The sequence below is a fragment of the Osmerus mordax genome, chromosome 16 (assembly GCF_038355195.1).
Source record: "Osmerus mordax isolate fOsmMor3 chromosome 16, fOsmMor3.pri, whole genome shotgun sequence".
NCBI lineage: Eukaryota > Metazoa > Chordata > Actinopteri > Osmeriformes > Osmeridae > Osmerus > Osmerus mordax.
The window spans coordinates 15,351,816-15,379,189 of record NC_090065.1 but is presented as its reverse complement, the minus strand read 5'-3'; the positions used below and the strand labels follow the sequence as shown (position 1 = coordinate 15,379,189).

The following is a 27,374-nucleotide window of genomic DNA, read 5'->3' as shown; positions in this document are numbered from 1 at the left end:
TAGCTGTTGTAACCTAACCATGTATGTCTTTCTCCTTGGATGTTGTTTACCAGGGGTGTGGGATAAGGTCCTGGGCCCAGTGTCTGAGAGGAGGAATGAATCAGGAACTCTGAAACTTTTCCCTGTTTACCTGAAAGGAGAGGACCTGTTTGGACTCACCATCTCTGCTGTCACAAAGATTGCAGAATCGGTTTGTACCTGTTTTTGGTTTTTCTTCCAAGTAATACGACAAAATGTTAAGATGTAAATAAATTTGGTTTGGTTGCAGCTACCCGGGGTGGAGTCCTGTGAGAGGTATAACTTCCGCTATGGACGCAACCCTCTGATGGAGCTTCCCCTGTTTTTCAACCCTGCCGGCACAGCCCGCGCCCAGCCCCGAACCAGCTCCACCTCCACCTCTCTGGTCATAAGGTACAGTATGGAGAGAAAGGTCTACAGGCCTTCAGACCCACTTAAGATTTCACATAGTTCATCTCTGTAATTACCAAGGCAAAGTCTTGCAGTTTTTCTTTGCTAACTCTACTTTCCTATCCCAACCCCCAGGCCCCAGACTGTTTCCCCCCCCACCAGCTCCAGGTCCAACCAGAATGCGGCCCAGGGAGAGGGTGGTGCCCCCCACACCAAACCCCCCACGGTTCACCCCAGGTCCTCTCAGTACCGCTGGATGAAAAGCGAGTGGAGGGCCAACGTCTACCTGGCCCGCTCTCGCATCCAGGTGAGACCCCATGTCGCTCCACCTCTTGGTGACCACTACACATTCACAAGTCTGGGTCTCCCCGGTGGCTCACCGGACAAGTGCTCGTACCACGTAGGCTGAAGCCTTACCACAGCGGCCTGGGTTTGAATCCAGCTCAGACTATTTCCTGCATTTTGTCCCCTCTCTCACTCTCCCTATATTTCCTGTCATTCTTCACTGTCTATCCCATTAAAGCACAACATTGCCTAGAAATACGTGTCAAAAGTCTGCCAGCTAAGTATAGACTTCTTATGTATATGTATACAGTAACTGTGAATCAATGATGGCCTCCTCAGGGTCTGGGACTGTTTGCCGCCAAGGACATAGAGAAGCAAACCATGGTGATCGAGTACAACGGAACCATCCTCCGCAACGAGGTGGCCATCAGGAAGGAGAAGACATACACAGTTCAGGTCAGGAGCCGGGAGCCCCAGCCGCCACGCTCAGGTCATTGGTATGTAGCGAAGACTGCGACGGCTCTTATTGAGGCGCTTATTGTCTTTTTATCTGGGGATTTTCAGAATCGAGGAGTGTTCATGTTCCGCATCGATAGTGAACATGTGGTCGACGCCACTTGTACGGGCGGCTTGGCTAGGTAAGGAACGGCTTTGTGGAGTGTAGCGTGTCCACGTCAGCATGTTTGCGACACGGTGTGCATAATGGACTGTGTCATTTGAATGTTCTGCGTTTGCAATTCTAGGTACATCAACCACTCTTGCACCCCTAACTGTGTCGCTGAGAGGGTCACCTTCGAGAGAGGCTATAAAATCATCATTGGCACCAATCGCAGAGTAGAGAAGGGAGAGGAGGTGAGGTTTTTTTTCTAAAATTATTATTTATTTATTTTTACAGACACTTTTCTTCATTCTCAACTGTCTACTCTGCATTATTTTCCAGCTGTGTTTTGACTACAAGTTCGACTCTGTGGACGACCAGGACAAGATTCCCTGCCACTGTGGAGCACCCAACTGCAGGAAGTGGATCAACTGACAAACAACTACATAAGAGGACACTTAAACACAAATGCATTCCATGCCAATAATCTGCCCTGAGAAAGAGGAGGGGTTTTCACACTAACATCAGGCTCAGGCCTTCTGTTCATCCTGAGTCCCGCCTTAGGAGTTAGAAGCCGGTAGGGTTGAGAAATCTAGAAGGACATAAGAGGATGTGACTTGTGCCATATGTTGCAAGCTCTGCTTCATTCAGACAACCTTGTGTCTGTCAGCATGTGTTAGATGTACATAAGGGGCAGAATCCACCAGCGATTGAGGAGAGAGCACTGTGCGGGGCGCGGCCTTATTGGTTATTAAGGGCAGGCCCTTTTGTTACATACTATCAATGTGTACCATATGACTAAATGTAGACATCACTGAATGGGGAATGTACAGCAATGACTACCACGAAGGGAAAATTAACTTGCACTAAAAAAGAGACAAATACAAATACACACACACACACACAACTTTAAAATACTTGATTCCATGAGTCAGTTTTATCATAGGTTTCTTGTCATGTGATTTGAGTGGAATTGGAGAGGACGTTTTGTATTTATTGAGTGAATGAATTTTATTCTCAAAATTATGAGACAGTTGAAAGAAGACTGAACCGCAATTGCTTTTTGAAGATTAAAGACATGCTGTTACTTTTTGTATAAATGTAAATTAAGAAAAATATAGGAATAACCGACCAAATACTACCTTAACCTTGTTGATGTTTGGGATGTTTTTGAACTGCTTTTGTTTCATTTGTCATTGAAATTTATTTAAGATGGACATTATGATTTCAGTTTGAGAGTATATATTATGATTATTCTGTACAGAATTTGTAAAATAACCACAATAATTCACAAAAGTATTTTTGTTGTATTAAAAGTATGGTATTGTAGTGTAGTGTTTTGTGATTTACACGTACTTTGACCACTGAAGAAGAAATATTTTTGTTGACTAACGTGGTAACAAGTTATTGCTTAAAGAATCTAACTCTTCTGGTGTAAGAGGACATTCTGATGTATTCGCTGTTAATCAGGTTTGATTTTCTAGAACTGTGAATTAGGTTTTAAGCCACCCAAACACAACTTTTACTTTTTTAACCAGAATAGGCTAGGAAACCACCTTGTTGTCCTCTATTGTTTTTTTGTTTTGTTTTTTACATAGAAATTATGTACAGTTGTCCCATGACAATGTTGACCATTTCAGATGTGTGAAATTAAGGTATTGAAAGGGGGAGGGGGGATCCCCCCACACACACACAAAATCATGATTTGTGGGAAAACTTGTTTGAGACAGTAGGTGGTGCTACATTTTCAATGGAGATGGCATTCTACTTAATCAGAAATCTATCTTACACAGACACTTCACAAGTGACAAATGGAAGAGGTTTTGCGTGCACAATTTCAAGTTGACTGTATAATTTTGGAGACAGTCTTAGAACTTGTAATGTATATGGCATGTATTTTTTTAACTTTCCGAATACTCAATTGTATATATTTTCTCAATGAATGGTTGTAACAAAATTGTTTTTTGGATATTTTTCTTCTTGTATTATATGACATCATCCTGCCAGTGTGTTTGTGCTACATTTTTCTTGGTCCTGTAAAGTAGTCTAAAATGTTTTTGGAAAAATGCCTTTTGAAGTGTACAGAGTAATAAGAGGTTTGGAGTTTGTGGAATTGAATTTAGAAACATTTACAAAAATAAACTATTTTACATCTTAACGCGTTTTGTGTTTTTCATTTACTAAAGATCATATAAACTAGAAATTGTACTGTCTCCTGTCAGAGGAAGGGCCCACTACGTATGGGCGAGATGCTCTTGGGAGACATCTATTGAGCAAACACGAAACTACTGTAGCGTACTGTAAATGTGCTGTACTGTTGTTAAAGATTGCTCATCGCGACTGACTGACATTGATGTTGAATACACCCCAAAGGTAACGCGTACTTGGTGTAGGCAACACTTCCTGGTGAATTTTTCGTCGAAGCCGTAGACCTGAAGTTAACAACTAGCCTGCGTTTCAGATAAAGATTAACCATGCACTTTGAGACTTGTTGAAGAGACCGTCTTGTTGAAATGAAAGAAATCTGAACATCCAACTTGATCCAGAAAATGGGAAGCACCGTGATGGAGTCCAATAAGGACTCAAAGAAAACGCCAAAGAAAAAGAGAACACTACGGATAAACATGCAGGTAAATTAATGTGGTATACAATATTAACAGTAACAACTATACTTTACAATTTTGACATTGCATAGTTTCAGATGAGGATTATGTTGACATTACTATTGGGGAACATTGTGCAATATTAAGGTATGCGCAGTTGCGTAAATACGCCATAGCACCTTTATTTGAGCATCATTAAGCTACAAGATCTTGCATTTTCGAAACTCGTTTTTCATGTAAAAGCTTTCAGCCCCTCGTGAGTGTATGCAACATGACGTGATACAGTACGACATACTACATTTCCCTCCATGGAAATTGACAGCATAGCATATATGTTTCTGCGGCAGACTCCCATGAAGAAGATTCAGCTTGTCTAACACATTATTTGCTTAAGACTGACATTTAAACAGACCAGTGTATGGTGATGTCCAAGGAATAGTCCTCCTGTTTTGAGGCCCTATAATAACCTCAAGTGAGCAAGTGCTAAGACTGTAAAATAGTAAGAAAGGTTTCAGTATAGCCTACTGAAACTATTTTTTTTATAGTATTACATAAAGTTTTTTTTTCGTTCAACAACACAGCATTATTGTTCTCTGTCAGTTGTGCATGACGTGAAGTAGTACAACCTTCAAAAGGGTCGTAAATGGTTCCTTGGAGGAAAAGAGTTTGCCTTTACGCATGCTAGAGGCTTGATGTTTACCAATGAAAAGAGGAAGGCAAGGAAACATCTGGTAGGAAACATGAAAAACCACTCAATCATGAGTCATTGCGGCCACAGTTACTATGGGCAACTAGAGTCCAGATTTATTAGATTTGGTTTTATTTTTCCTTTTCCATATTTTCGTCTAATTTAGCATATTTATGATTGGGTTTGCTTAATCATTCCCCCAGAAAGGAGACAAAGAGAGAAACATGGATAAACATGAGAGATACAAACCAAATATTGAAATCATGTGTAAGTCATAAGAAACGGCCCTTGAATATAATGAGACCGGATGACAGGGCATTATTATTGTCATCAATTTGCACTGTGCATCACATGTTTACTGTGGTTGACATCCACAACATCCCAGCTATCACATGCCCTCAGACTTGGTACATCAACCAAATATTTAAAAACATTTCACCTTTCTGTACTTAAATTACATTTACATGTATGCATTTAGCAGACGCTTTTATCCAAAGCGACTTCCAAGAGAGAGCTTTACAAAAGTGCATAGGTCACTGATCATAACAACGAGATAGCCCCAAACATTGCGAGCAGCCAAAACATGAAGCATACATTGTGAAAAACCAAATAAGTGCCAAAGGGAAGAACCATAAGAGCATGCAGTTAAACAAGTTACAATTAAACAACATGAAACTCAAAAAGTGCAAGAGTGTACCTGTAGAAAAACAATCAACAGTAAAATATTTCACAGCGAGTACAAGAATTTAAATCCGTTACAACTAACCAACAAGAGCAACAAGTCTCTCAATACGAGTCATTGTGATCCTGGAGGAAACTAACATCAGGTCCAGCCAAGCATTCCTAAGTGCCGTTGTACTCCCGGAACAAGTGCGTCTTGAGCCTTTTCTTGAAGGTGGGGAGACAGTCAGTGTCCCTGATGGAGGTGGGGAGTTGATTCCACCATTGGGGGGCCAGACAGGAGAAGAGCTTGTGTTGGGACAGGGCACTCTTGAGCGGTGGGACCACCAGACGGTTGTCAGAAGAAGACCATAGGTGGCGGGTGGGGGTGTAAGGCTGGAGGAGAGACTTGAGGTAGTCGGGTGCAGTCCCGTTCACCGCTCGAAGGTCAGTACCAGAGTCTTGAATCTGATACGGGCCGTGATGGGAAGCCAGTGGAGGGAGATTAGGAGCAGGGTAACATGGGAGCGTCTGGGTAGATTGAAGACCAGACGGGCCGCTGCGTTCTGAATCCTCTGGAGAGGGCGGGTTGCGCATGCTGGGAGACCGGCGAGCAGCGAGTTCCAGTAGTCCAACTTTGAGAGGACAAACAGCTGGACTAGCAGCTGGACTAGCAGCTGGACTTTGCTTGGACTAGCAGCTGGGTGGAATGTTCAGACAGGTATCTCCTGATCTTCCGGATGTTGTAGAGGGTGAATCTACACGACCGGGAGACCGCAGCAATGTGGGCTGTGAGGGAGAGCTCGTCATCCATGGTTCCTCGAGGTTCCTGGCAGAGGATGAAGGGGTCACCGTTGCCGATCCCAGGGGGATTGAGAGATCGTGGGAGATGGAGGGTTTGGCCGGGATGATGAGGAGTTCTGTTTTGGCGAGGTTCAGCTGGAGGTGTGTCAGAAATATTTATCTATCAAGCATTGCACAGTCAGTCAAGGAGACAAAAACATCACACGCCATTGTGCTACAAAGTTTGTCTGCTAGCATGTTGTGCTAGCTACCTATTTAAACAGACCCGCTCTTGACAGTCATTGGTTAAAACAAAGGCATGCAAATGTTCCATGGCTCTTCTTTCATTGGCTCCCTTGCATAGACCTGGCGCGCGCGTGTGTGTGCGTGTTTACGTGTGTGCGTGCGTGTTTACGACATCAACCCTGATTGAAACACAACAACAGGATCTCCTGATGTCTTAAAAGCTCCTTCACATAGGTGTCAAACAAATGTTCTCCAGACCTTGCGTCTCCACCTGTAGTCCTTGTCACACAGTATCTCCTTAAAACAACCAAAAAAACCCTCTTCTTAGTCCTCAGCCCCAAGATAAGGGTCTTGTATGTTTACCCAGAGTTCAGATTTGGGGTTAGGCCTCTCTTTACACCCAAGGAATACTGAACTCAGAATCATTCTTATACAGGATAACAGTTACATCTTCAATTTGTCCAACAAGGTGGTGCCTGGTCATCCAGGCAGAGATGTCTGTGAGGCAGGCCTCGATCCTAGCTGAGATCCCCGGATCAGTCGGGGGGAACGACAGGTACAGCTGCGTGTCATCAGCATAGCACGCGTACTAGCATACAGAAAGGCGTACAGAAAGGCGTACAGAAAGGCGTACAGAAAGGCGTACAGAAAGGCACGTTAGTGCAACTAAATTACTTTTCTTACTGCAGGTTACAACACAAATTCAAATGACATGGGTCAGGTTGGGTTTAAATTTTTTTCAACTTGATTTAGGCAGCTCAACTCCTCCTGTTCTGGTCAAGGCGTGATTGCAGGTGTGTTCGTCCTTCAGGGTGAAGCAAATGCCAGAGGCAGATTGTAAGCACAGATAACAAAAGGAATCAAAAGGAAAAAATGTGCCCAACCCAGGTTGCCAGAGATGTGGCTTCTATCGCATGGTTAGAAAAGCATTGCTGCCTGTCATGACATGCATACCATTAGGTATAAATAGTGCTATTTCCTGTATCAGAATGATCTCTCTCTCTCTCTCTCTCTCTCTCTCTCTCAGTCTCTCTCTTTGTGTAATGGTGTGTGTATATTTGTCTGTGTTTGTGTGTGTGTGTGTGTGTGTGTGTGTGTAGGACTTCAGTGCTTTTACTTCCCCCCAGCTAGACAGTGAGACTGAAATCTCTGACAAGGATGGCACAAGAAAGGTAAACTATCTTGTCATTAGTATCTTGCTATGTTGTTGTTGAACCCATAATTGTGCTTGTGTCTCCTCAACACTTACAACATGTCACTGTTGGCCTGACAGTTTTTTTCACCTCCTGCAGACTTATTTGTGATCAGATGAGTCTATGCTTTTCAGCTAGCAAAGTGGTACAGTCCAAAGCTCTCTGTCTTGCATTTTCTTGCAACAATCCTAGACTGCCTTACGATAATAACCTACCCACTCTGGCTAGCCTGGGATCATGTACAGGAAATGTATCCTAGTAATGCATTCTTCCTCTCTGTTTACTGTGTTGACTGTCTGAGTTAACCTAATCCTGTCTCAGGACCGAACTTTGTCTCAATAATCTTTTTGAAGTATTTCCCATGGTTTAACTCCTCCCCATTTGAAGTTGTAAAAGAAAACACCTGTGTTGAGTGGGCTTACGGAGGAAGTTGATTGGTTCCCAGATAAGCCTATTTTTGGGTGTGCTCAAGCCTTCGGCGAGAGCACAACCTTTGTTCTCTCACATATATATTATTGGGTGTGCTTTGCCTTCGGCAAGGGCACAACCTTTGTTCTCTCACATATATATTATTATTTTTATTATTATTATTTTTATTCTTTTTGCCCCCCTAAAACTCAGTCAATATTTGGCCTACATAGACAACGTAGGTGTCAAAAGTTTTGTCTTGGTAGTGATTGAGTTGCTTCTATTGGAATTTACGTTCCGTTGCATGGTTTGGGCTTAGGTTAAGTTTTTGTGGCGAAAAGTGAAGCTAACGGTGGCTAATTTGCTAGCCACAGTCACTGACGTTACTAACGTCACTACGTCACTAACGTCACGAAAACACGCGTGACTACCTTTGGCAGAACATTCGTTTCGCATCTGTTAACTTGGGGGATAGCTAGGCTAACTATAGCTTTACTGCAAGGCAGCTGCAGAAACACCACAAGCAAAGAGGCCAGGGTGATAAATATTTACTCATTTTACTTTGTGATATGACACACAATTGTGATGTGTAATGTACAATATAAGCTGATATTATTAAGGAAGTACATCTACTTTCGGAAACAGTAGTCTACTATTTCACTGAAATATTAGCATCATGACATTAGCCTGTGTTGCCCGGGCAACACATACTACAGTGGTCTATGATGTAGCGTTATCTGTTTTCAATCGTTAAAATAAACATTCCTCACATATACATTTTCGTTGTAGGATTTATTCTGACATTAGAAAACGATTTGTTGGTGAAATTACCATTACCTGTGGTTTCAAACCAGTGTAGCTCACTGCAACGCTGTAGCTTACGCGAGACACACTACAAAAACATCTAGCTACAGTACTGTACACAGCTGTTTAGGAAGTCAAACGGCGACAGAAAATGTTCGGCACTCCCCTTACTTAAATCAAAAGTCTATCTAACTACTAACCTGAACTTCATTGCCACAGCCTAAACGTTGTCAATCTGTTCATGAAAATAATTAATTTCAGCCTAAACCGTACAACGGAACATTAAATCCAATTCAACCAACGCAATCGCTACCAAGACGAACACAGCAGTAGTCTAGTACTGTACCGTAGTAGTACAATTTACCGGGGCAGCTTCTCCACACAGGGCTATATCGCATTTTGCGTTGTTACTGACAATGATCGCTACCAGTGAGCTTTTTATGAATGAGCGATTTTCCTCTAAATAAATGTCAAGCTTATTTACATTTTGGGGGGCATATTTTCAGTTAGCAGATGGGACTGTCTGAATCGCGATTCCATCTTCTACTGCCGGGTAACGTCGTAGAATAATCTTCAAAGGGGGTTCTTTATTAATGAATGAATGCAATGAGTAGGCTACATGCCTGAAAATATCACGAGAAGGGAAAAACTTAAAATGACGTTTAAGTCATAGAGATTAGGTCCATTTTTACACCGGTCTGCCAAATGTATTCGTTTTGATTCAACGATGAGGCTGCCTCTTGCAGGGGAAATGAGAAGACATCTATTTCATTCTACACTTCACTCGTATTTTCAGTTGTAAATGAGCAGCAAAAAAAATGCCGTTAAATCTATTTAATCTTTATAAATAATAAGTATGCATTTTCATATAAAATATACATAAATCAGTTGTAAAAATTTCATTCAAAAACGGACCCCTGTGCAACCGACGCAAGCAAGCACACCCTACAATTTCCCCAGAAATTGTACCCTCTCTAGTTTGTTGTTGTTTTGCTTGCCTATACACGGTCTAGCACAACCCTTGAAGGAGAATTAGTTGAAAACAGAAGAGTTACAATCTGGTTTGTATCTCCTCAGATTTTGGATTGGTTCAAAAGAAGTGTGCTTGGAGCAGGGCCAGGGTTGAACTAATAGCTACAGTAAAACATAATGGTAGCTCGCTATGAGAACAGAGTTGAGATCCATTGAAACATTATTGACTAAACACTTGAGTGTAATCATATGTGGAAACAGCTAAAGATAACTTAATTGAACTTAATTATGATTTAAACAACTCTGGACCCTTGCCTCCTGCCTGATTGTAGACTAGACACGCCCACAACACTAAATAGTGATTCCAAATCACTTCTCATCTCCAGTGTTTTTCTCTCCCAACACCACAAGTGTGTGGTGGAGCCCCCTGTCTCAATGGCTGTCTTCACAACATACTGCTTCCTTGAAATAGCTTAATATGCATATTGTATGGCGTGCAGTAGGTGCTATTGTATTCAGTAGGTGGGCCTACCAACCAACCAGACCAAACCACCAACCCCCAGCTTGTGTAGCACCATTTTTTTTCAGCTACCTGCCCGTCCTTTGATGAACATTGATGCTTGATGTTTCCATCACTAGTATCAATATGAATATAGGGCATCTATTGTTCACTACACCCCCCCCCCCACCCTCTATCACACCCTCACTCTGACTCTCTCTCTCAGGGTGAAGTCAGCCGCTCTGCAAGCCCAAATAAAGGACTGTATTTAAGGGATTCTACCGGTGCCAACCAAGCCTCCAGGCCCATGCCTGATGCTGTTCACCCCAGGACCAGCCCTGGCTCCCCTAAAACCATCTTCCCTTACCGGTCCCACCAGGACCCGTCTCACCAAGACTCATCACCCAAGTCCCCCCACCGACTGAGCTTCAGTGGTATTTTCCGCTCCTCGTCCAGCTCTGCCCCTGCCAGCATCAAGTTATTTTCAAGAAATAAGAAAGGTAAGCATCTTGGTGCGAAGCATGCTATCTATATGCTACCGATTCAGCAGTTCACTGTGATGTCACAGTTTAGAAAGAGATATTTCGTTTCTGTACGAGATGTATTTTCTGTACTGATACACTCCTTACAAAACTTTGATGCATGATGAATGTACAAAATACAGCTTATAATAGTGACAATCAAACACCATGCACATGATAATCACCCCATCTTTCGAACGTCTGAGGTAACTGGGGTTTCCTGTGACCTACATTCACATGCTTCATTGTTTTACTCAGAGACTTCTGTTATGACACAGACGTCTGTGCACTTAATAAATGAAGAAATTTAATAGGAAGTATGCTGTGTTTTTGTAGTTTATATTTGAGCAAAAATCATGCCTAAGTCGGAACCTTTATACCAATTAAAGAACTAGCAGTGAGAGGGGTCTGCTTAGTTCAGTCATAACTCACTTTAAACATCCTGACTGTGTATACACTCTAACTTCCTCCCTAGGATGTTTCCTAAGGGAAAACACAGGTGAAAAAGTAGGTTGGGGAAGGTAGTACAATATAATACTGAAAATATATTTTAGTTGGTGAAAAGTTTTGACAACTTTGACCCAGCTTTGACAACTTAAGTAATGTTGTTTTTGTTCAAATACTGTCCTTATCCAATCCAAAAAGCATAGTACAAACCTAAAGGAGATCTAAAGGAGAATTATCCCATGTGTGTGCTTTATTAATGCAGGACTTACCTAATTCCACTCACTAAATGTATGGTAATAGATAAGCACCTACACGCAGTTACAGTAGGTTTCTCCTATGTGTCATACGCTATGATGGAAGCAGCCATGTGCTGCTACACAACATGGCCAAGAGCTTTCTCAGGGCGATAAAGTAGAAGAGAAATGTTGAAAAAATGTAATGTTCCTCATGCTTCACTCACCCTTATTACTGTCAAACTACTTCCTCCAGGAACAAGAGAATGGGACTTTTACATAAACAAAGAGTATCTTGTTTTACTTGTTATGTTCCTCTGGTTGTGGACTCCAAAGTCAGCTTGTCAGATTAAAATACATCCGTTATCCTTTTAGGACTGACAGGACAGGACTACATTGTTATTTAGTTGCACATGACCAATGTTTTGGAGGCCTACTTTAGAACCAAATCTAGATCCCTGCTAGAATAGAGACCTTTTTGTGTTGAGCTAAGTGGGTTTCATTCCTAATATTCCTTAGTACGTGGATGGTTGATTAATACCTAATGACACCTGATCCTGTTCTACACCAAAATACTTTACCTCGACTGGGATCATGTTGAAGTAACTGAAAAAGGGAGTCATTTTCCTTGGCTCATATTCACCTATTCTTCTTAGTAGGCTTGGAGGGTGGAATAGAAGAGCTTGGGCCAGATGATGTATGCCCGATCTGAGAGATGTCAGCATGCTGTGCTTTCTACCAGTGTCCTTATTATATACCGCAGCTCTCTACAACACTGTTACTGGTTGGCTTGAGGGTTTTCACGTCAAGCGTATTTGTTTGTGAAGCGTGTGTGTTTGCAGTATCCCACAGCCACCACAAGGGTGCATCGCATCCTGAAACTGTTCATCCCAACTGTTGAAGCAAATCTACAAGGATTTAACTACATTTCCTGTAATATTCACTTGGAGGTAAAAAAGAGAATTAAAAAAGTGCTTTAGGAGTCTTGAACATGATCTTAGTATGCAGTGTAATGTCAGCCTCATATTGGCCTTAAATACAGTATGTGTAGAATGTCTCTTTATTCACTGCTATTCCAAACAAGCCCTTTTCCCTGTCTGGACATTGTCAAACACACCATGGTGGACAACTGAAGCTCCCATCATGGCCTTATCAGGAAGTGACCAGACTTTTACCAGGCTCTTCACACAAATAGGCACGCTCTTCTCTCTCCCTCCCTCACTCTCTCTCTTTCTCTCTCTCCCTCTCATTCTCCCTTTCCTCTCTCACTCTCTCTTTCCTTTTCTTTCTCTTTTTCTTCCTTTGTGTCTATCTGTCTCATGTTTCCCTCTCTCTCTCTGTCTACTTGCTCTGTCTTTTTCTCTCTTGTGCATGTGGACAGTAAATAAAAGAACATTGTAGTTCACCCAGTTCAGCTGTTCATTCACAGAACAGGACCCGTAGAAGGCAGGATTCAGAGAAAGAGATGATCTGTAGGGAGATATGCTTATATAAGGGAAAACGGCAAAGGTGTTATTTACTGATACAAGTCTTATTACTGTAAGTACTCAACAACAACAAATACGGAAACACTAATTTAATCAAGACTTTGGACTGGCAGTCACTTCACAGAGCCTTCAAATAGGAGAAAAACTTGATGTACGGAAATATAATGGGTCAAAGATGACTGGCCTCAATCAGAATTTAGATGCACACTCCCCAAAACTATTTATCGACTTGTTTGGGTTGATTTGGGGTCTTTGCGTAACACACCAGTGGAGAAGTCGGGTGGCAGCGCAATCGATGGCGTCTGTTGTGCTCTCTAACTGGGTCATCTGCTGGGGGGCATTGCAGGAGGGAGGTACAGAGTGGAGCCTGTCTGATCAGCTGACAGAAGATGGGATCACCTGGTCAGCTGAGGTGATTCTGGTCTCAGCACTCTGTAAAGGTCAGTCTCCCTGAGTTACAGCGACTGAAGACCAAGAGGTCAGCGGAGATGTACAGTAGAAGTCCGTGACCTTTATCTATATTTGTTTCCCTCTGGTCATTCCAGGGGGCCACTCCGTGAGGATTTCTGTTTGAGAAGGTTAGGTCTCAGGATCTCAGGAAATTGAGCGTGAATGTTGGAGTGTGTCACAGATTATACTCAGTCAGAGAAGCGGGGGTGGGGGTGGGTTGGGGGTAAAAGGGGATGGGTCAGCGAGGGGGCTGTGACAATTGTGAACGTTGGTTTCCCAGCCTGGCCTCAATGAAATGCGTGCTATATTAAAGACATGCCATCCACAGCTGCACCTGACAATTTACAGCACTGACGCCACAGCACAAAGCGCTCCACAGAGAGAGAGAGACAGAGAGAGAGAGAGAGAGAGAGAGAGGAGTGGTGGTGTCCGGCGCCTATTTGCATCAGTTGTGCGAGGACCTTTCACGGACGACGTGTTGAATTTCCAGCTTTCAATGTCTTCCTCAACAAGTGTGTGAGCAAACACAGGCATCAGTACTCTGCCAGACGATCATAACATCTTGGGAACATCCTTTGGACAAGCTTTGACACACCCCTGAAGAGCAGCTTTCGCAACTGGCCGTTGCAAATGACTAGTAGGAATATATCAGCAAAGCAAGACCGTGTCTGAATGGCAGAATTACTTAATGGAAAAAGAGAAGGCTTGGGAAAATTGTAATCATTAACACTACGACAACTCACAAAGGCTATTCTGACCAGATTGGACCGTCTGACAACAATATTCGTCCAGGACCACCAACATCCAGAGGACCAGAACCTGTAACCCCACAACAGCCTCAGACCTCAGACGCTTCAATGAAGTAAAGAAGAACTTTTTTGCACCTCCAGGGCTTTCCACTGACCCAGACAAGCTTTCTTGACTCTTTTACAGTTCCTTCAACTATGATTCAGTCGCACTAACTCTTACTGTGGGTGTACCAAGGGCCAGAGCTGTGCCCTCCCAGTGCCCCTCGGATGGTAATGGTCATATCTGGATTCGAACCCTCAACCCGCTGCTCTCCATGAAGAGGTTCGGCAGCCTGAGGCGGAGCAAGAAGCGCAAGGAGCAGGATGGGTTGGCTGCAAGGCGTCAGTCCGAGCCACCTTGTCTACCTGGTAATGATCCGTGCTGTTTACATGATGAAGTCTGTGTCTATAAACTGAATCAGGGAACAAGTTCAACCAATTAGCAAAGTCCTGGAAATTCTGCCCATGACTCCCACTGTTGAGTCGTCCAAGTCACCAAGTGATTTAAGCTGTAGGTTTTGTAAAAAGAGAGTTATGAATCTGTACTTTCCTGGGTGGTGAGTACTGTGGAACCATATCCACAACCTCATTGTATCCACATAGTAACCTGTCATAGAATAGTCTGTCAGTGGGTTCTTATTTGAATGTTTTACTGCTGGCCTTGGGTCCTTAGTTCTCATAGTTAACCCCTATGATCCAGCAACGGCTCTCGTTTCACTAATGCAACACATACTCTGGAAGCTTTTTCCCAGAGATAAAAACCTCTACATTCTCTGTTTATGTGAATACATGAATTAAGGTAAAACTTAATGACTTATATCCATTCTAGTGAAACTGCAAAACTTTTAAAAGCAGAACCACAATTTATGCAGCCACATTTAAGTATGATTTAAGAGTCAATCTTGTTTTATTTGGACTAAATAGAAGGTAATTTATAGACGTGTAATCTAGTGTTCATCTAATGCAGGGGTGGGGAACGTCTGCGCCCCGCGAAATCATTTGGTCCGGCCCGCCATGGCACTGCAGGAACAATATTATTAGGTGCATTATTTGTTGGCAGCAGCACTATTTTAATATGTGGAAGAGGACCGTGGAGGCGCGCAGCGTTGCGTACCAATGTACCAAAAAATTTGTATGAGCATTGTATGAATGTTTACAACGTATGGCTCCGCGCCTGATTAACACTCAGATCGATAAGCAGTCTCAAAAATGGTAGCAATATAAAAAATTATACGATCCCTTTCCGTAATCATGATACCCCCCAAGAAATGTTCGATGCACACCTAATCAAAGCAGGCTGCATCCGTGCCAGCTAACATCACAAGCCTCACCAAAGAGAAGCAGTTCCAGCCATCACATTAGGGGTGAGTTAATTAAATGTTTGACCAAATATAGCAGGCACATTTTTACGTTGATAATTCAGTACGGCCCCCGAATGATTTTATAAATATCCAAATGGCCCTTGGCAGAAAAAAGGTTCCCCACCCCTGCTGTAGATGGATGGATCGGTCTTCTTATTTTATTAATGTGATCCAATAAGAGTATTGATGAGTAATTCCTGTTCCCACACTAGAGCAGGATTAAGTACCTCAGTGGTGGTGTGGTTCTACATTGTTATGTAACTAATTTGGAACTCTTATAGATATAATTGACACACTGGTCTGAAGTTGTGAATCCTCCTTAATTACATTTACATTTATTCATTTAGCAGACGCTCTTATCCAGAGCGACTTACAGTAAGTACAGGGACATTCTCCCCGAGGCAAGTAGGGTGAAGTGCCTTGCCCAAGGACACAACGTCATTTTGCGGTCCAGGAATCGAACCGGCAACCTTCTGATTAATAGCCCGACTCCCTAACCGCTCAGCCATCTGACCCCCCCCCTTAATTACTGGATGTAGGAAATGTCTCCCTTTGGGGACAAGATTAGTCTCAGAACAAGATTACTGTTATGACTTCATGTAGGTGACTATTTTGAGGCTCTGTTGCTAATGGTCTTCAAACAGCACACCTTGTTGTTGAATGCTACACATGAACAAAATACAGTTCCTGTCTCTGCTTCTCACACTCTACACACACTTATCGAATGACATCAGGCGGCAGTAGGTGGGGATGGCTGTTGCGGTGTGGCCAATGGAGCCTGTGGAGGTCTGTGACTGTGGAGTAGGCCAGATCATACGCTGTAGACTTCCCCAAAGACCCAACCCCATCCATTCCTTTATGCTCACTGTTCATCTGCAACACACTGGTGCCCTCCCTGTAGATGTTTGTTTGTGTGTTCAGTGGTGATGTGGCAGCTCTGCTCACTCTGCTCCATTGTACTATGTCCTCACTTTTACACAGTGCTATGTTAGTATTTGGGATCATACCATGCTTTAGCACATTTAATGAGTTATTGTTGGGGGCTGTGTGTGTGTGGTGTGTGTGTATGTGTGTTATCTCCTCCGGTGGAATGTGCCAGAACAGCGGGGCTAAAATAAGAACCCAACACAACGGAAGAACGGCAGGATCAACAGGGACTGGTATTAGCCAGCTAAATGTCAGAAGATAGTGACGAGCGCTGGACAGGGTAGACGCAGAGTTTGTGTGTGTGTGAGTGAGTGTGTGGAATGTGTGTGTTTGTGGGGTAAGGCACATCATCTCTGCATGCCTTTGCACATGTACAACCTATTTCAATTTGTTTATTTGATCAAGAGGGACAGTGTACATTCATAAACATTAAAATGTAAATGCACCCAATTATAGCCAAAAGGCTAATTTCCATTGGCAGTCCCTCTGCCAGAGGGAAAAAGGCTATACAACCTAAGAAAGGCATTAACGTATATCAAACATAACATTGACAATAAATACAAAAAAATAAATAAAATAAGAAACAATAAAATAAAATACAATCCCAATATACAAGTTCTACTGCTTACCCACTAGTGATCACATTTTTGGTTATTTATCAACCATTTTTTTAGATTACTTTTAAAACAGTTGGATGAGGTTGATTCTCTAATGTTTTGAGGGAGATGGTTCCATTCCCGGGCTGACCATTTGATGGACTGGTGTTTCTTGACATTGATGTCGACCAATGACACCAATGTTCATTCAGGGGTTCTAAAGGGAGTGAATGGGAGATGAACACCTTGGCACAGAGAAGTAGGACCAAAGAAAATAAAAGAATATGGTATCACAATCCTACTTGGGGCTGTTTGAAATGCAGACCATTTTGTATACAGCTCAGGGAGAAGGCCACAGTCTTCAAAATATGTCAGCATGTCAGGCCGTGGAGTGTCTTGTGTCACCCTACGCTGTCTGAGGCCGTGACGCCATGACACTTGATGCTCAGGGACATGTGAGGCCTGTCATGTGACCTACGGCCTCCACCTGACACTGCCAGAACGAGAGGCTGCCTCTCAGGCAACTGTCCAATGCACTAAAGGATTCCACAACACCGATGTGACTGGTGCAACTCAGAAATTGCCTCTTGTTTGTGATTGTTTGTTTGTTGCTGTTTATTCATGGGGGGTAGAAAGAGGTTAGGGAGGATACGTATATTTTATTGAAGTGATTTAAAAACCTTCTTTGTTTCTATACTTCTAAAAATAGTAATAGCCATCTTTAAAAGGGGGGTGAGAGAAAATAAAATATATCATAGAAATGTAATTTATTAATTCAATTAATATATATGAATATATAAAAAGGCCAAATGCTCCAGAAGTCTGAACATGGGTGATACTAAGTCATAAGTACATAGCTGACTACAATATGATCTCACATGTGTTGTCGCTGAATGGCTCTCTTAAGAGTAATGGCAAATCATGACGAAGGGACTCTTTCCACTGCAATCACCTGTCGAGAGGTTTCGAGTTCCCTGCAGATCCAAGCATCTGTCAATGCAGTATCACCCTCTACCATTGGCTCCCTGTCAATATCCAAGGCTCTCATTGAGACCCTGAGATAAATGACATATGCATTCTGATGGTCACCCTTGCTTTAGTGTTAATAACAACACACACACACAAACTATTCTTTTGTCCTATGACATTCACATGACTTGCTAACCCTGTCTCTCTCTGGTTCTTGTCTCTTTGTAGTGTCTGGACTCTCCTCCTCACCAACCACCCCCACACAGGCCCCCAGCCAGCCCCTGTTCCCCCCTGAGGTCCACCACAGTGCCCCCGAGCGCCTAGATGTCCGCGCCTGCTCTCGCTCGCTCTCCTCCCCCCCAGACACGGCCCATCACCTCAACTTTCCCACCAAGCCCCCCATTCCCTCCTCTAGCCCTCTGCCCAACACTACCTTACAAGTAAGTGATAAACTATGCATGTGTGTGGGGGGGTGGGTGTGCTTGCATGTGTGTGTGTGTGTGTGTGTACTTTCGGGTACCGTTTGTGTGTGTGGGGGTGTGTGAGTGTGTGTGTGTGTGTGTGTGTGTGTGTGGGTGTGTTATGTGTGTGTGTGTGTGTGTGTGTGTGTGTGTGTGTGTGTGTGTGTGTGTGTGTGTGTGTGTGTGTGTGTGTGTGTGTGTGTGTGTGTGTGTGAAATCTCGTATGTACATAAGTGAGTAATGCTCTACTAACTTTCTACCTCAAGGTCATACCTTTTCTTGTTTTTTTAATAATGGAAAGTACCTCCTGAAGTGAACCTTATGAAGCGTATGTATGTGTATTATCCAGTGGGGCATGTGTGGCTATACACAGTGTATGTCAGCTCTGTTTACACCATCTGTTCTATCAGTTTGACTAACAAAATATCTCAACAGGCCTTGGTGGTCTGACTGGAAGGAGTTTCTGTCCATTCCACAACCACAAGTGTGTGTGTGTGTGTGTGTGTGTGTGTGTGTGTGTGTGTGTGTGTGTGTGTGTGTGTGTTTGTGTGTGTCAGACTGGACAGCAGGGATTATCCCCAGTTGATAATGCATGTTGTTCATCATCAGGGTTGACCACAGCAGGTCGATAACAGTCCGACATTAGCACAGACCTATTCTTCCTGAAAGAGATGCCGATTCATGAAAGCATATCCGGATAAATCCCAGCCTGCCTGTTTGAGCCATGAGACACTTCACCTGGGAAGTCTAAACTAATATTTCATTACAACCTTGTATTTATGTTGATGCAAATGCCCAAGTCCTCATAGTTGAGAATAACCTTGGATCTCTCTAGTCTTATAATAATGTCACAATAATTTGAGTTATGAGTTTCTGCCAAATCCATCAGGAACACAAGTAATGAAATGGTTCCCTGTTTCAGATTTATGGGTAGCTGCTAGAAGCGTAGGATCTGCGGCCATGCCCAATGCAGGGGAATTGATTTATGGGGTTGCAGGAGCAGTGTTGGCTGCAGAAGGTGCTGTGTCACCACTACAGCAGTATAGGGTGACTGGAGGGAGAACTGGGCACCCCAGGGGAAAGTCGTCAGGGATTTTTTATTTTGCTGCTGCAGGCTGTTGTGAATGAGCGACCAGGGTGAGAGATGACTAATCATAAACATGGCTCTTCTGTTTTGAGACTTTGTGATGGTGACTCAGCTTCTTGTATGCCCCTGATGCATACTGAGGGGTTGGGCCTGATGTAGTCTGTTGTAAATGCATGAGAGGAGGGGTGTATTTGTATTTATTTTAGATTACCTTGCTGCCTTACAGACTTTTTTGCATGGACTTAAAAAATGAGTCATGTTTAGCTGCAGTTTGACTGCATTCAAATAACACTTTCGTGCAATTTGATCCATCAAAAAAAAAAAAATTCACCAACCAGTAAAAAGTTTTCTTTATTGAGAAAGAGATTACTGTGTACATGTTTTCTTGCTGCTTGGCAACGTAAGGGATTTCCTAATATGGTTAAGAGCCTTGGTCTGCATGGAGGGCGTGTCTATGGTGGGCTCGTGTCTGTGGCTTTGCTTGACACATTTCATGAGCTAACGATTTCTCAATTGATATAAGGCGCAAAGTGTCAGTCTTTGTCTCAAATGTGGCGTTTTGAAATGTTTTTAAAAGACAGTCTTCTCCGTAACGTAGCTGTTTCTATGTCAAGTTTTGCGCACTCCTCTGCAGAATAAAGTACTATGAATAGTCCGAAGACGTTGGCGCTCGACTGCAGCAAATGAATAGGACGCTTCCACTTTCAGATTCAAGGGGTGTGTTTAGTCTAATAATAATTTACCAATAAAGTTACAGACTCTAAACCACAAGGTCTCAAACAAACATAAAGTCGGAAGTAATACGAGGATTTTTTTCCGACAGCTAAGTGATGTTGGTAGTTAAGTCGTTGGGTTTATATTCTAACTGTCGGTGGGTTGTGTCATCGAAGAAAGTGTCGCGTAGCACCAAACTTTAATGAAAGGAGTTGTGCGCTTGACAGCGCGCACGACTGGTGTCAGTCGGTCAGTTTGAGTATTTGCTGCGCGTTATTGACTGTAGCTCTGTGTTTTTTCTTTTAGGTCTACGGTTTATTCGAAGGCATGCTGGAAAAACTTGAACTAGACGATGATGGTAAGTGTCTGTGAACGAACCATTTAATTTCCCCAAGTGTCATGAACATTTCGCTGCATTACTACGGAATAGTAGGCTACGGAATGAAGCCGGTGCAATCAAAGTAGGCTTCTCCATGAGAACCAGTATTGGATGGACTGTAGGCTAATAGCCTATGACGCAAGCTAGTTAACGCCTAACTGAAAATGTATTTCGCACATAACGCATTTTATTTCGATGACATCAGTTAAATATGGAAAAATGTTGTCTCAGTCGCTTCCCGATGTTGCCGTGAGCGCATTATGTCAGATATGAGGGATTCCCTTTGCCGTGTCGGTGACATCATTGGTTGAGTATTATGATGACAAATGTAGATTCGTGCAAATTGGCGGAGAATATACACGGATCCAACGTTGTGGGTAATATTGCATTTAGACATGCGTTATTTTGTGCATTAATGTGTCTAGAAGTCATGTACAACAAACCAATTATTTAAAATGACCTAGTCCATAGCAGCTAACAACTGATACAACCATGGATAATAGTATGGTTTTAAGGTATATCCTATATTAGTCTACAGTATGTACGCTCAGTATTGTCGGCTGTGTCCTGTTCACCTTGCCAGAGGTAGTTTTAAAGGTGCGATTATTTTTCAGACGATGCAAGTGGTTAAGTAGGCCTAATGTTACAGAAGCTTTTAGTACACAGATGATCCAGAATGTCTCCTGTCAAACTATGGGCGTTCAAATGTTTTATTTCTTGACTAAACCTTCCCTGTCTCTTCATACAGCTGCTGTAGAACCAGAGAGTGATATTTACATGCGCTTTATGAAGTCCCACAAGTGCTACGACATTGTCCCCACCAGCTCCAAGCTTGTGGTGTTTGACACAGCACTACAAGTAAGGAAGAACCACTCAGCACCTATATCTATCTTTTCACATGACGGAGCCCCATTTCTCCAGAGAGACTGACCCTGTTCCTGTAGCATTTTTTGTCTAACAGGGTTTAGACGGTTCCAGCCTAGTCGTCCAAACCTATCATATTAAAGTGCCTCCTTGGTCAGATAGCGATTTCTAATTGCTTGGTTAATGTTCCATGAGAAAAACTATATAATTAGCTTCTGTGTTTGAGGTGGTTGTGAAATTGTCTTAAAGCTGTTAAACAATAATCTTATGGAGAGTGTAGGAAACCTTTTGATGTGTAAACGTTCAACTACCAGATCCACTTACCTCAAGGTTGGTATTATTCTCGGACTTTGTGTTTCTCAGGTAAAGAAAGCATTCTTTGCCTTGGTGGCCAATGGGGTGCGCGCTGCTCCACTCTGGGACACTGAGAAGCAGTGCTTTGTGGGTAAGAAAAAGTGTGTCATGTACTGTATTCAACCCTTGTGCTGCCTTCGGGTCACATGACCCGAAGGCAGCACAAGGAACCGAACAAGGAACCGAACCATCGTTGTGTTGCGACAACTTTACCCAATACAAAAATAATTGTATTTTCTTTTAACCTTCGCAATGTGGGGGGTCTGAGACAGCCCGACGGTTAAAAGAAAATGCTTACGACGGTGGGTCACAATGACGGATGGGTCAGAATGACCCGAAGATAACACAAGGGTTAAATCAGTACCTCCACTTCGGTGACTTCGAATGGTTTGCCTACGCTTCTCCATAGGTTCTCTGCTGTTTGAACTAATCTCTTTAAAGGGGGAATTCATCTATTCTTTATGCAAACATGTATGAACTTGCTAGATATGACTGAACCTCCTCCAAAGTGTCATGAAGGATTTTCTTCTTTGCGTATAATCCAATAAAGACCATCAAATGATCAAACTCTTTTGGGCAGCCGCAGAAACTGCTAAATGAATCCTGAATAAGACTTGAGTTGTCTGATACAGTAGCAGAGAACCCAACATGGTGTACGCACTGCAGTACACCAGAACACCATGTTGTCATATTCAGACCTACCCAGTTCTGCATCACTCCCACACTCTGATTAAGCTTCTCCTTTTAGGAATGTTGACCATTACAGACTTCATCATCATACTTCACAGATACTACAAGTCACCTATGGTAAGGCAAACCCGGAGAAATCATCTGCAAGGATTATTTCTTCATCTTTTCAGTACAGTGAAGGATTTCAGTTTGTAAAATATTTTCAAATTTTTATATGAATTTATATGGATTTTTTTTCAAGGTGCAAATCTATGAATTAGAGGAACATAAGCTTGAGACATGGAGAGGTTTGTAACTTTTTTTGCAATGCAACTGCTATAAATAAACACTGCTGTGTGTTATGTAGGGTTTTAAATACAGTATTAACAGTCTTTCTTTCCTCTAGAGGTGTATTTACAGGAGACCTTTAAGCCTCTAGTCAATATATCACCTGATGCAAGGTAAATACACTGTAATACTGTTCTAATTTAAATAATAACACGGTTGTTCTAATGTCTTTTCTGAACAACTATACTCATTATTCTACCGCAAACATGCACACCCACTCTGAGATTGAGAAATCGTCTCGTTCTGATTGGGACGTGTATCTGTGTGTCCGCAGCATATTCGATGCTGTCTACTCCCTGATCAAAAACAAGATCCACCGCCTCCCTGTCATCGACCCTGTGACAGGGAATGCTCTTTACATCCTCACTCACAAGAGGATCCTCAAGTTCCTCCAGCTCTTTGTAAGTGATGATGAGTGTCCACTGTCGCAGGGAGTGCAGATGCTTACTCCATGAACATGCTTGTTCTGTGGTAGGGGAAGATGGTTGAAATAATTGTTCCTGTGACACAGCAGGAAAAGAGAACCCAGCTTTAAATGTACAGTGTCCTCTAGTGGTGAAATATTGGAATTCAAGCTTAATTGTCTTTTACGCCATTAGTGATACAATCCAACTGGAAAATGTGTGCCTTGTAACTGGGATTGTGAGATTAAATTAAGTTTCTTGACCAAGAAGGAGCCGTGTTTTAGCTTGGACATCACCTAAGATTACTTTTCTTCATCCCCACCCTGCAGGTGTGTGAAATGCCCAAGCCAGCCTTCATGAAACAGACCCTTGGAGAGCTGGGCATCGGCACCTACAACCACATAGCCTTCATTCACCCCGACACGCCAATCATCAAGGCCCTGAACATCTTTGTAGAGCGGAGGGTATCTGCTCTTCCTGTGGTGGACGTGTCTGGTATGACCTCTAACACTCACTCACTCACTGCACTTGGAAACTACTAGTCATACAGGATGTTCTACAGATAGTTGTCTGGTATCAGAAGAGAATCAGAATCAGAATTCGGTTTATTTCGCCATGTATGTTACACAAACACAGAATTTACTGTGGCAGGGAGGTGCAAACACTAAACATATACAAATATTAAATTAAGTAAAGATACAGAAGTTTTACTATTCCTAAGAACTAAACAATCTAAGAATAAAACAATTTAAATATAAAATAAAATATATATAAGAATAAGAATGAGCAGCAACGTCCTAATAGGACGTTGATTTACATATCGTAGTAAAGTTTATATCGATAACTTTCATTCTGAATTTTGTTACAGGGAAGGTGGTGGATATATACTCTAAATTTGATGTCATAGTAAGTGCTGTTTTTCTACCGAGTACGCTAACCTTTTATTGATAGTATGCAGGGATTTAGTTGGGGTTTAGAAGTCAAGTCATCGGGTCATGCTTTCTGTTACGCAAGTTTTATATCTGGGTAACAAGACTGTTTCCCGTCATGTATAGAACCTGGCTGCAGAGAAGACGTACAATAACCTGGATATCACAGTGACCCAGGCTCTCAAACATCGCTCACAGTACTTTGAGGGAGTCATGAAGTGTCACAGGCAGGAAACACTGGAGACAATTGTGGACAGAATAGTCAAAGCAGAGGTGAGCAATTATTTGAGAAGCACAAACAGTTTAATGGCGTGTGGGGAAAAACACACCTCAAACTTGTGTGTGTTTGTGTGTGTGTGTGTGTGTATCAGGTCCACCGGTTGGTGGTGGTGGATGAGCACTCCAGCATCGAGGGCATCATCTCTCTGTCAGACATCTTGCAGGCCCTGGTGCTCAGCCCAGCAGGTATAGACGCCCAGAACTCCTAACACCCCCCCCCTCTCCTCTCTCTTTCTTTGTTCTGGAACCCTGGTCCCCTTCCCCACCCTGTTCCACTCTCCCAGGTAGGACACTCACTCACATGTACGCACATGCTCTGTGTCTGGTCGGCTCGCTGCCTCTCCCTCACCTGGGGCTGGCAGGCTGTTAGGGCCTGCCTGTGTTGCCACACTGGATGCCAGCTTGATGCCAGTGTGCTGTGGGCATGTGCCTGTGCTGTGTGGGCATCCTAACCAGGTCTGGAATGGGAGTTCTTGGTGGTCATATCCAGACCGTTGCTTGACAGGAGCTCTTTTTATAAAACAATGAAAAAAATGTTAATACTGCTATGTTCTATGACAAGGCTGCTGATTCAGATGAGCTGTTTGCAAAGCACAGTAGACTTGATCTCTTCTGACCTTGTTTTCCTTTAGCAATTTCTGTCTCTTTTTTTCACTGCCTGCACAGCAGACCAGTTCAGTACCTGGGTGTACTGGATGTTGACCTACTATTTACTGTTAATAGGAATCACATTTGACTTCTAGGAAAAAACAAGTAGGGGCTAACAAATCAGTCTTTACTATAATAATATGTCATAATTGTTAGTTGGTGTGGATGAATAAAATCATCAGTCTGCATGTGCATCTGGAGTGTCGTGAGTTAGTGCTCCTCACCGTATATAAATCTGAAATGAATCTTTACATTTTTCAAACAAGCAAGTAGGATGCATGTTGACTTGTGAGCTACACTATGTTGACAGTCTATTCCTGCTCATTCCCCATCAGACGTCTGCAGAGAGGAGTGCCTGCTGGAGTGAGGAGGAGGAGAGCTCTCCCATAGAAGAGCTGGGGGGTCCACTGAGGTTTAAAGGCCTACTCGTACCACCCCATGGCTGTTGTAGGGAAGTGGGAGGGGCCGGGGGTGCAGAGACCCCACACTGATACACCCCAGCTGGGTAACCAAACGACTGGACGGATGTCTTCCAAGAGGCTAAGCCCCCACACCAGAGGGTCCACCGCATACTGTTGGAAATGAATTTATATTTTTGGACAAATTGATGACACACACACAAACGTACACGAACACACATGACCAGCATGAGTTGACCTCTGGTTTCAATCTGGTCTGGTTTTGGAGTGTGTGTGGAAGAAGAGAAATATGTGTTAGGTTTGGGTTTCCTGTGTCAAGCTGCTCTGTCATGTCTCAGCATTTCCTAATCTATAGTGTCAACTTCAAAAGGCTTGTGTCCTAGACGGAATTATGTCATCATCCTCCTGAGGATTTTTCGCAAAGCGGCTTTAACAATTCAAATTATTGTGAGGAAATGTATCGAGCACCTCAACAATTTCATACCCAAAGTGAATAGCCCTGTAGAATTGGAGAATGATGAGTTTTAACAGTGTTGTTCTGGTGAAAGCAGCATTTGGGCAGATAATCAATCCTAACTCGTTTTGTGCCTTTGTCATGCCTTGCCCTGACCAATGCAGAACAACCATGGTCATGCCAAGTAAAGACTGCAGTTTTTTATTGAAACTATAGAGAAACATGAATGTTTACTTGATAACTTTATTGGGATTGGTGGGTGAGGGGAGTATTTTTAGTAATGTGCTTTGGAGGGACAGAAAAACAAACAAAAAAACATTATTATGCTATTATTATTATGCTTTTTTTTTCTCTTCTGTTTCCCCTAACTCATTGTTGGCAATCCCAGTGTTGAGAGCCATTTCTTTTTCCTGCTGTATGCATCTGAAACACAGTTACCAAAACCATGTTGAACCAAATGGCGGCTCACAGCAGTGGGCCTCTACTGTGCCCTGAGCATGCAGCTCAGACAGAACTCATCTCGTGTTTCACTGTAAATAAGATGGTTTTTCAGGAAAAGTGCCAGAGCAAGCTTTATTTTTATGAATGTTACAAAAAAAATGTTTAAAAAGACTGATGTTTTAATATTATTTTTGAAAATATATTGTGGAAACATGTTCAATTCAATGTTTGTATTCAGATCAAGATGTACTGTACATGTGTAAGCATGAGGAAATACACTTTAACAGTTATGAATGTTGTTTGATTTACCATTTTGCATTTTTCTGGTAACAGAAAAATAAATGACACTGAATGTACTTCACTGCATTTAGTTGTTTGTTTTTTGGTCTACCATGTTGTACCAGACAGTTGTATGTATCAGTTTTATGTAGTAGGACAAATCAAGTGTGACAAACTATCGCTCTATCTCCTCTTAAGAAGTTAAGTGTGACCAATTGAAATTGTTTCCACAGTAGGAAGTTGATATCATTCCCCAACCACTTTTTCCCCTTATGTTTTCAGAGAACAAACGTCCTACCCACAGCCTTCACCAATTACTCTCCCACTCCAGTGCTTGTAGCACAGTGACTATGCACTGTACTGTACTGTCTGCACTGCTGCTTCACAGCAAGAAGGTCATGGGTATGATTCCCGCATGGGACACTGTTGGAGGTGCATGCATCTTCTCCTGACCCATCAGTGCTCTGGTGGGCCATCTCCTGGGCCTTTCTGTGTGAAGTTTGCATGTGCTCACATCGGTTTTCTCCACAAAGAACCACTTTTTTTTAATAAAAACATGCAGAATAAAACAAATCACTCTCCTGTTCTTTCCCAGACAAAGACATGGGACATGAGCACTTGGAAAGATGTGGCTGATGTGAGAGAACACATTCCTTCTCCTGCATGTGTGTTGTCGGTGTCGCCGCTCCCTGTACGTGTGTGTTGTCGGTGTCGCCACT

General features: G+C 42.7%; 2 protein-coding genes across 9 annotated transcripts in view; both read left to right on the top strand.

The window, feature by feature from the left end:
• kmt2cb (lysine (K)-specific methyltransferase 2Cb) overlaps positions 1 to 3,449 on the top strand; it is a 57,964-nt gene extending 54,515 nt beyond the window's left edge. For all 4 annotated transcript variants that reach the window (XM_067252440.1, XM_067252437.1, XM_067252438.1 and 1 more), the window contains 7 exons: positions 54 to 190; positions 269 to 411; positions 544 to 715; positions 1,033 to 1,149; positions 1,258 to 1,331; positions 1,437 to 1,545; positions 1,634 to 3,449. In XM_067252440.1, coding sequence (XP_067108541.1) covers positions 54 to 190; positions 269 to 411; positions 544 to 715; positions 1,033 to 1,149; positions 1,258 to 1,331; positions 1,437 to 1,545; positions 1,634 to 1,726 — 845 coding nt within the window. In that variant the 3' untranslated portion in view covers positions 1,727 to 3,449. The remainder of the gene's footprint in view (positions 1 to 53; positions 191 to 268; positions 412 to 543; positions 716 to 1,032; positions 1,150 to 1,257; positions 1,332 to 1,436; positions 1,546 to 1,633) is intronic.
• A 225-nt stretch (positions 3,450 to 3,674) lies between these two features.
• On the top strand, positions 3,675 to 26,732 carry LOC136958650 (5'-AMP-activated protein kinase subunit gamma-2-like). 5 transcript variants are annotated; one of them, XR_010878704.1, is made up of 16 exons: positions 3,675 to 3,921; positions 7,372 to 7,443; positions 10,374 to 10,647; positions 18,155 to 18,366; positions 20,495 to 20,546; positions 21,316 to 21,425; positions 21,795 to 21,876; positions 22,534 to 22,592; positions 22,717 to 22,762; positions 22,861 to 22,915; positions 23,077 to 23,203; positions 23,536 to 23,701; positions 24,075 to 24,112; positions 24,262 to 24,408; positions 24,507 to 24,698; positions 25,398 to 26,732. XR_010878704.1 is itself a non-coding variant. In XM_067252695.1 (16 exons), the coding sequence occupies exons 1-16, from the start codon at positions 3,841 to 3,843 to the stop codon at positions 25,427 to 25,429; spliced, it is 1,647 nt and encodes a 548-aa protein (XP_067108796.1). In that variant the 5' UTR covers positions 3,675 to 3,840; the 3' UTR covers positions 25,430 to 26,732. The 5 variants fall into 5 exon arrangements, 3 of the variants coding, with proteins under 3 accessions (XP_067108796.1, XP_067108797.1, XP_067108800.1); XM_067252695.1 differs by having other exon boundaries at positions 24,507 to 24,600; XR_010878705.1 differs by lacking the exons at positions 3,675 to 3,921; positions 7,372 to 7,443; positions 10,374 to 10,647 and adding an exon at positions 13,593 to 14,442.
• The last annotated feature ends 642 nt before the right edge of the window (positions 26,733 to 27,374 follow it).

Bases quoted from the DNA above. Each gene is read 5' to 3' on its own strand.
- LOC136958650 (XM_067252695.1), top strand. From the start codon at position 3,841: ATGGGAAGCACCGTGATGGAGTCCAATAAGGACTCAAAGAAAACGCCA. The intron at 22,763-22,860 runs GTTTGTAACTTT...TCTTTCCTCTAG, and splicing joins TAAGCTTGAGACATGGAGAG to AGGTGTATTTACAGGAGACC. The intron at 24,601-25,397 runs GTATAGACGCCC...ATTCCCCATCAG, and splicing joins CCTGGTGCTCAGCCCAGCAG to ACGTCTGCAGAGAGGAGTGC.